The sequence below is a fragment of the Lissotriton helveticus genome, chromosome 11 (genome assembly GCF_964261635.1).
Source record: "Lissotriton helveticus chromosome 11, aLisHel1.1, whole genome shotgun sequence".
Lineage (NCBI taxonomy): Eukaryota > Metazoa > Chordata > Amphibia > Caudata > Salamandridae > Lissotriton > Lissotriton helveticus.
This window is the reverse complement of record NC_136072.1, coordinates 402,070,073-402,079,931: the sequence shown is the minus strand read 5'-3', so window position 1 is coordinate 402,079,931 and position 9,859 is coordinate 402,070,073. Positions and strand designations below refer to the sequence as shown.

The 9,859-nt window shown below is 44.9% G+C and overlaps 1 protein-coding gene across 1 annotated transcript in view; it reads left to right on the top strand.

Moving 5' to 3' along the window:
* The first annotated feature begins 6,003 nt into the window (after window positions 1–6,003).
* The window catches only part of CLDN18 (claudin 18), an 82,517-nt gene continuing 78,661 nt past the window's right edge, over window positions 6,004–9,859 (top strand). Inside the window, 1 exon segment of the mRNA XM_078665846.1 lies at window positions 6,004–6,313. Coding sequence (XP_078521972.1) covers window positions 6,094–6,313 — 220 coding nt within the window. The 5' untranslated portion in view covers window positions 6,004–6,093.

Sequence of the window (9,859 nt, the reverse complement as noted above, 5' to 3'; positions counted from 1 at the left end):
GCGACAGTCTGCGCCGTGGTATACCGGGGCGCTGCGTACTGAACGCAGCTTGTGCAAGGTTGCGGAGAGGGCGTGGCGCTCTCAGTACGACGCGGAGGCCAGACGCACTTATCGGTTGGCGGTTAAAGCGTACCATCATAACATTCTGTGCGCAAAAAAAGAGTATTTCGCCAGGAGGATCGAGGCGGCCGCCAACTCCTGCAAGGAGATTTTTACCGTGGTTAGGGAGTTCACAGCCCCCAGGTCGAATCTTCAGCAAGCTGTTCCATCTGAGACCTGGGTCAGTGACCTGGCTAGGTTTTTCACTGATAAAATCAGAATGATCCAGGCCTCCTTTTCTGTGGAGTCTACGGATGGGGCTGGCGGCATCGGGGGGGGGACGTATTCCATCGGCTACGCCAGATGTTTTTGTGGCGGAGTTTCCGTCGGTCTCCCCAGATGCTTTCCTTGCACTGTTGGCCACGCTCAAGTCTGGGTCGCCACTCGATCCCTGCCCGGCCAAATTTTTGGCCAGGATGGCGCCGCTGTTCAACCCCCTGGTGAATCCTCTCCTGAATTCATCTTTGAGAGAGGGGCGGCTCCCTCTGTCCTGGAAAAGGGCGATGGTGATCCCCCTCCTCAAAAAGCCGGGATTGGATCCCGGGGTTCTGGCCAATTATCGGCCAATCTCTCTTCTGCCGGCTCTTGCGAAGCTCACAGAGAAGCACGTGCATGGCGTGCTCTCGACTTTCCTCGAGTCCAATGATCTCCTGCATCCCTCGCAATCCGGCTTTCGGCCTAATCTGAGTACAGAGACGGCACTCCTCCAGGTGTCAGAGGTCATCCGCGAGACTCTGGATGCAGGGGGGAAGGCTGTGCTTGTCATGTTGGACTTGTCGGCGGCCTTCGACACCGTCCCCCACGAGGCTTTACTCTCCAGACTCTATGACATCGGTCTGAGGGGGACGGTGTTCCAATAGTTCACTTCATTTTTGGAGGACCGTCGACAAACGGTCTGGGCTACTTCGAGCTCCGCTGAGATGCCGCCACTGGGAGTCGGGGTCCCACAGGGCTCTGTGTTGAGCCCGACCCTTTTTAACATCTTTATGACCCCTCTGGCGGAACTCGTGGAGGCCTCGGGGGCCCAGATCGTGTCCTATGCGGACGACACGCAGCTTCTCTTCACCTGCAGGAAAGATCAATCATTCGACGGGGAGAGCATTCAGGGTTGTCTGAAGAGGGTCTTTGGCTGGTTTCAGCAGAATGGTCTTAAGGCCAACTCTAGTAAATCAGAGGTTCTGCTTTTTGGGTGCGCGTCGGAACCGGAATGGCGTGACTGGTGGCCGGCTGACATGTGCCCCCCCGCCCAGCCGTCTGTGGCTGCCAAAAATCTTGGTGTCAAGGTCGATAATGACCTCACGTTCAGATCGCACATTCTTGGTCTGACGGGCACCTGCTTTGGCATCCTTAAGATGCTCCGGAAGTTCCTACCCCTGCTCACAGAGGAGCATAGGAAGATCATTGTCCAAGCTCTTATAGGATCTAGACTGGACTACGCTAATGCTCTCTATTTAGGGCTTCCGGAGTATCTGATCCAAAGGCTGCAGGTGGCGCAGAACTCTGCGGCTCGCGCCATCTACGGCCTTCCTAGGCGGGCAAGAACATCGGGGGTGCTACAGTCACTTCACTGGCTCCCTATGCGAAAGCGGATAATGTTCAAAACGCTGACGTTGGTGCATAAGGCACTTTCTGGCTCCGGTGCTAAGTATCTGCAGCGCAGACTGGCCTTCTACCGTCCGGCCCGCTCCTTGCGGTCGGAATCTTTGTTCCTTGCCGTGGTGCCCCGTGTGAGGAAGGCTCGCATCGGGGGTCGTTCTTTCAGCTTTAAGGCCCCCCAGTTGTGGAACTCTTTGCCCCTTGCTTTACGCAGCATTCCGAGCCTGCTCCTGTTCAGGAAAAACCTGAAGACCTGGCTTTTTAATCTTTAGGCTATTTTTCTTTTCACCTCACTTTTTGTTTTTTTTGTCTGTTCTCTGTTATGTTTTTTTAACTGCTGAGCCGCCCTCTGAAAGCGCCGGGACACTCTTGTTGAGTAGCCGTGCGCTATATAAATAAAATCATAACACATAACATAACAGAAGGCGAGGGAGCAACAGAGAGCTCAGTCAGCATGCACGTCAATTCACCAAAATGCAAGGCGTGGCAGAAGTGACATCACAGGTCACATGACACACAATTACATAAACAGGAAGTGAACTTGCATCACCTAAGATCCCAACCTCCATCACAGGAAGTGACATCATCCAAGCTTTCACCTTGGTGACATTACGGAAAATTACATCGCATGTTCTTAGGTCTGCAGTGCACTTTTCATTGTGCAAAGAGCAGCATGCTGACAATTATAAACATGAAAGGGAAATCCCAGTGAATGGTAACGCACAACAGATTTAAAAATCCCCATAGATGTCATCAAACAAAATAATATTATAAAAAGCCTGTAGTTGATTAATGTTAGTGATGTAGGGCTGGGTAAGAAAGAGGCGATTTTTCTTTCCACTGTATTCTCCTTTACTGTAAATGGCAATACGCAGTATTGGCTGCGCTGTCAGCTTTCACCTAGACCTCTGAAAAATTAGTAGTTAAAATGATGTATTACAGCATCTAATGGAACTGCTGAAGACCCCCTTACCTTTGTCAGTTCTCACATTTATTTTGCAGAAATGTTTCTTTTTTTATTTTGAAAGTATCCCACACGTGACAAAATTAAAAATGGAACGCACCTGCTAAAAGAAAGTGAAAAAGAGAGGCAAGGGTTGGGAGAATAGAAGTAAGACAATCCTCGTTTACAGTATTTTTTTTAATCTGTGTTCCTGATGGGATCAGAGCCAGGGGTCGGAAGGATAGTGCCAGGGTTCATAAACAGGAAGCAAGGGGTCACAGCTGTGACCTCTGGAGACCCCTAAATGGCGTCCATACCAGTCAGCTACAAGGCTAGTTTAAGCTTTTCTGTTGGTCCAGAACTAATGGTCTAGGTGTGACATGTATCTCTCTCAAATGTGATTGAGTAAGCCTTGTCTGCACAGCCACTGATTTTAAGACTGGTTTAAAGGGCCCAATCGACTGTGAACCCCTAATCACCATTTGGTGATCTGCAGAGGTGTGTCTGCCCTGTATTTAATAAAGTCTTTTGGAGCCTTGAGGCCCACTGTTAGTCTAATGATCTCACACTGTGAATCTGTTAGGACCCATTGGTCACAATAATATAACTATGACACCTGGAAGACTGATCGGACTGTGGAATTGTCAACCAGTGACCTTCCCTCTACTTCTCATGTATTTTCATCCCCTTAGTGTCTCCTGGTGACTATCCACCAGCAAGTCTAGCCACATTAGATAGCCCCTGCCTGTGGCGCCCTTCTTTTATAAATGGGTAACCTCTTCTTGTGATCTACTCTATGGAGCTCTGAATTGTTCAGGGGTCTTCAGTAGGTCATTTTGCCCCAGTGTAATTCTCACCTCACTACCATATGTTTATTTGGATTAAAAAACTTTCTTTTAAAGAGATTGTGATTGATCATGATTATGAGGCGGATGCTCGTCTGACAGCGTCCACTGAATACCCGATGCATCTCGGTTCCTTCAATGTTTGGCCTGACTGCGCCCCCATCCTCCAATCTCCTTCTGCTGCTTCTGAATGTGACACATCAAGCAAGGAAGCATACAAGAAGATGATGTGAGGCATCTTTCTGGCACGTGTAAATGGTGCAGTGCTGATCAACATCTGGAGGGAGGGGTAGAACTTGGCTTCAGTAATGGCGTGGCTAGGGGGGTGTGGTGTTCCTTTACCAGCCTCATCTCAGGGGTTTTTATCATCATGTGGAGGACAGAGGGTTTTGGCTGAATGGACAAGGACCTCAAACAATTTGTCCGCTCTATTGTAGCTGGTTGATAGACACTGGAACCTCACCCTCCCAAAGCCATTTAGGAATGTGGCATGGCACCGGGATCGCTTTATTGCTTAAGGCTTTATGTGTGGGATAGTCTAGGGTGTTTGGGTGGCTGATGAGACAATTGAGCACATATTTTCAGTTCTGATGATGCTTTTGGCTACTATGCTATTTCACATACTGATTGTGACAGGCAGTGGTGGATCTACTCTTGCGTGTCCACTTAACATGCTTGCCATGTTCTATGCCAAGGTATCTCTGCCTGATCGTAGGTAGAGTCCAGCGCCAGCAAGCCATGTCATAAGAGGCCACTTCTGGTTAATCTCCACTCAATGAGCGAGAGTAGTGTTGTGGGTGATAGTTTGAAGGCTCAACACATCTCTCCGAAACCCTTTAGAGACCATTAAGTCCCATGGATGGACTGGATATAACAGATAGAGTTAGCCTGATGTAGTATTCGGCCCATGCATTCTGTAACTCCAAAGCAGAAAATAGGGCAGAGCCTGGAGGCACCAACTCAAAGTTACTAGAAACAAATCAGACCTTTTCAATGAAACAAGCAGAAGCAAATGTGAGCTTGATAAAGAGTACAGAGTCCAAACTGAATAAAGTTTCTAATCTAATCTAAGCTGGGTATCTGCACACCCATCAACCTGTGTACCTCATTCTGAGAGCCTCAACATAAACCAATTAGACATACTGATATGAAACCCCAGAATTTCCGGCAACTGACAATTACATACACTCAAAAACATCCGATTGTCCCAAAATACTCAACAGAATATCAATCAGCCAGAGGCAAATATTTACATATCTCCATACAGATGGAGATTTATAGAACTTCATACAGTCCCTTGTGCCTTTTTGCATGCCGCTAAAATGCCCACAAGAAACATAACAAAATGTGAATTGCTTGGTTTCACCTATCTTGCTCATGTTGCCAAACCAGATTGTACTATACACGTATTTAGTGTTGGACACACAATAATACAGAATTTTCCCTTGCTTTGGTTTCAAGAGAAGTGTGGTTTCCTGAGTCATATCCGCTTTAGCACACAAAATGAATGACTCTAATTTTAAGATGTATAAAGTACTTTTTTTATCAACATGAGTCATGTAGCTGGGGCATTAAGATAGGGGAGGAGAAATTAACTTCTTGAGGCTCCATGATTAAGAATGTATCATTGACTAAGACTTCTGTAGTCAGCTTAGGCTGGGAACAAATGCCTGTTCCCCATTATATTGTAGGTGATAATGATATACAACGTGACAAGTTGTGTGATACACAGAGATTGTATTTATTATTGCAGCCATGTTAAATATCACCATGATGTTCCATCTCGTCCACAGTGGATGTAGTAGACTCTGAACCTCTGAGATTGTTCTGTAATTTAGTTATTGGCTTTCGCATTAGCTGTAGTTTCAGGGTGAAATTTTTAGGATGCAAAGCAAAAGGTTTAACAATATAAATCTCCATCGGTCTAGAAAGAGAAATAAGAATCATCTAGGACTCAAACAAACGAGTGAGCAGTTGTGGAAGACAATTTTGGTATCACTGATTCAAAGTTAGTCTCTGTGATGTTGTAACCCTTAGGAGCACAAACTGCTTTTAGACATAAGTTGGATCATAGCAATAGAAAAACGTTAGAAGACCACTCCTGAAATATGGCCACCCACCATTACTATTGGACTTTGCTTTTCTTCTCTGGTGCCGTAATCCTTGTATTGGTCATATTATGATGGCCGCTCCCATTAGATGCCCTTGTTTATGCCATGCTCCTTGTTTCCTGTTGCCTTAAGCGTTATCTAAGGTTAGCGAGTAAAGAGGTGGGCAAACCAAGAGCGAAACCGAAAAATCCACTCATGTCAGCAGCAGCTCTCGGTTGATGACATAGTAATACACCATCATGAGACTGAGCGGAAATGCAGGCTTGTGATAGGCTAGTAGGGGACAAAAGGGATCTGGCGAAACTAAGCAACCAGAAAAAAAATCCCAGCTGAGGCCGAAACTGTATTATCTTATGAAAACAGAGTGAATAAACAGAGCCATGGAAAGGAGAACTGGTGATAAGCACAGTTGCCCTTCCTGAGGCAAAGCCAAGGTGGCCATTTGCATTCTCCAGACCCATAGTTTCTGACTTGTGCTTGCTGCTCGTGAAGGACAGACATGTCAGTGACCATGTGCCAGACCCTGGGCTTCGTGGTGTCCTCCATTGGGTTTGCTGGTATTATCGCCGCCACAGGAATCGACATGTGGAGCACCCAAGACCTCTATGATAATCCAGTGACAGCCACCTTCCAGTACCAGGGGCTGTGGAGGAGCTGCGTGAGGCAGAGTTCGGGATTCACCGAGTGCCGGCCATACTTCACCATCCTGGGGCTTCCAGGTAGGAGCTTGGCATCAATAAAATGCAGTGTTGTAAGGAGTCAGCAGCATGCAAGATAAATTAGGTTTATGAGGACCTAAGGTGACGTGGACATTGACCACCGATAAATGAAAATAAATATGATTTAAAAAGCTTAGTATGGGGATTTTTTTTTTTTTTACAAATGGAGTATTTGATTTTGGAAGCAAGCTGCTGTTAACAAAGGACACATATTTTTTGGAAGAGAAAATTAAGGGTGGTAAAAATAGTAGGCTTTATATTTTTGTAAATGAGTTCATTGCAATTGCAAAGTTGTAAAAAACACTGTATACCTCCAGTGGTTAAGTTCACGTTGTAGTCTTGGGGAACAGGAATGGGAGATTCTGACTGCCGTCTATGCATATGGTGCTCTGTGATATTTTGGCATATCATTTTAACCGTGAAGTCTGTTCTGGGAGTCAGCCGTTATGGCAGGATTACTGATTATATTGTTCATGGTGACTACAGTAAAGTCACAATTTCACCTTCAACGAGCCTAACAGCATTAGCAATTTCTCAATGCATCCAAAGGGGCACAATGGACTTGGCTTGCTCTCCCCCCGCTCGCCCCCCCATGTTTTCTCTCTCTGTAAATACATAATCGTCTCCCTTCTTTTCATGTGCCCTTAAACCTCAACTTCCCAATCCCTCTAATCGAATGTCCCTCTCTGCTTTTTTTATCCCCCTCGTATCCATTTTCTCTTTTATGACTTATGCTCGTATTCCATCTTTTTACTATTCTTTAAATTCCTTCACTCACCTCTACATTCTCACAAGCAAGCATCCGTTTTCCTATTCTGTCACTCACTTGTAACTTCCTCTCGTCGTCAACCCTCGCACCACTTTATCCTTTTTTTCATTCGTCTTTCTTCTCCACTTCTTTTATCTTCCTCTTCGTCACTCCCCTTTCAACACATTGTTTTCAGATATCCATGTAGCTGTCTGCTTTATATTTATTAACAAACTATATTTGATGTTTTTCTTTACTAGTGCCGCCTAATCATTTCTACCTCACTTTCCGCCATCTTGTTTCCTCTCCCTTCCTCCTCTTCACTGAAACCTGTCCACTATAGATCTTTCTCTCTCTCCCTTTCTCTGTCTCTCTGTCTCTGCCCCTCTCTCTTTCGCTCTCAAGAGTTACCTGTTTATTGTAAAATATTTTAGCTGTATCAAAAATGTTGTTTATCTTTTTGAAGTTTTTATTTGTAAGATTACTAAGGCATTTCAAAAGACGTTAGTGTTTATTCATTTTATATAGCACAGAGCAAACATAATGGTAAACAAATTGCAGACTGTGAGAGAGATCGATATATAAACAAATAAGGACAAATATAATAATGAGAACGTTACAAAATACAATCAAGGTTGTCAGCTTGGGTATTGCATGTTATGCAGACATAAAGTTGAACACGGCATATAATATGGACTTAAAGCATAAAAGGGAAGCATGAGATCAGAATGATCAAAAATGTGTATAAACATGAGCACATCACCCTTAATATACAGGATTTCAGACTTTCCAGAGCGGACTGAACTTGACACGTTAGTGATTACTTAAGGATTGCCAATGGCATTGGAACAGACGATTTAATTCATGTTTTTAAGATAGCGTAAGAAGTGGTCCTCCTGATAGGAAGTGGGGTGGATTTCATGGCCGTGGGTGTAATCCCAGAGAAAGATTGCTGGCTTGCAAGAAGACAGATGTGTCTGTTTCCAAGATGGCGCTGGCCTCCAGTGATGCCCAGCTTCTGGGCTGGATGGTTTTGGGATTGCCTTATGGGTAATGTAGGCTCTCTCGTGGATACTTTTCTACTCATGTGAGGCTGCTGTGTGTGCAGATAGAGGTAGTTCAGTGATCCCCATGAGTTTAGAGCTTGCATAGCCCAGGCTCAATAGCACGAGTGATTAAACCACTTATCTAAAATCATTTCCTTGAGGATATGACAGCTTCTAGGAGCCTGACCTTATGCTATTCCTCTTTACCCAAGGAGCTGAAATTTACTTGTAGACAGAAAGCCATAGTGGTTTGCCTGTCAACAACTTATCCTGTTTGGCACTACACACTGGCAAAACTGCAAGACTAAGCACTATACAAAACACATTTTTTTTTCTTATTAGTTGTTTTTTCCTCTTTTAGCTTAAGTGTAAACTTGAAGCAGGTTATTCTATGGATCAGTAACCAACCCAACAACGTGAGAAATAGGGCGAGGTTTAGGGCCAGATATATCTGTGATCAATTAAAGCAATTTCTTTGTTTCAACCATTACTTTCATTTGATAGTTTTAATTGGAATTTCGAAGTATGAGGAGTCGCCACTGATCCTCTTTAGGCAAACAATCTTAAAGAGTGGCTTTGTTAGACCTATTTAATACCAAAACCCATAGATTAAGTACCCCTGAGTCCACATCTGCATTTACAAATTGACCCATTTACCACCCTTTTTCCAGAGACTACATTTTACCAAGAGATTGGCTTGTGGCCAAGTATTGGAGGCCTTACCTTCCATTTCATGTGAAATTATGTTAGGGGTAAATTCCTTACTTTAAGGACATGCTGCGATGATTAGGTCTCTTTTCTTATTGACTTCAGTGCTAAACCTTTGAGAGTCTAATATTTTCTCTGAGACGCATTTGAGGTGCACTCTTGAGGACCCCAAGATGCCAAGATCCCGAACCCCTCTTGGTGGTAAGACCCCGGTATGGAAACCACAGCCCACATACATAGAGCGTTCTTCCTCCAAAGGATCCCTCACTGGCATCCAAACGATGAAAATTAGCTGGTACCCCACATACAGTTGCTGAAACGCTTGTATCAGTTTCTCCAGCACTTTTGAACACAACCCTTCACCTGAGCCGTCCACCTTTGCTAAGAGCAGATAGTGGGCAGGCGGGTCCAGGAACTGCTGTTTGCTTTCCTAAACTGGTGGGGACAACACTGAATGGGCTGGGTTCAACTCAGATAAGCCTTATCACCTCTGCATTATTTCCCGATGAATAGTCAAAGGGCCCCACCTGGCCATGATTAAGAGAATAAATGGTAGCCTGAGCTGAAAGAGATAAGGTGGGATTGGCCTCTTTCAGACCCAAGAAGTTGGTTGCTGCTAACTGATAAGCGTTTGTGGACTTCTCCAGCTTGACTCACTGCCTTTTGCATTCTTGCATTCAAACACCCAGTTCTTGCCAGTTGTGTTCTTTCTTATAAATGGTTTGATATTTTTCATGTGTGCAAAGGCACTGTGGTGCCCATTTCCTACCAAGATACGGCAGAGGGGCGCGCTTTATTTGTGTATTTGCTCCGGCACAATTGTGTGAAGTTCTGCAAAAATGACGAGAAATGATGTGAAATTGTCTGAAATGCAAAACGCCCATTTACCGCTACAATTTAGTGCATAATGCATCATTGTGTTCATTTTGAACAAGGGGGGGCGCATTTTGTGCTAAAAAAGTGCCAAAACTCCAGGTACCAGCAGACAACAGACAATCGCTTTCTGGTTGTACGCACTACTCCGCCTTACATGGCATGATAGCA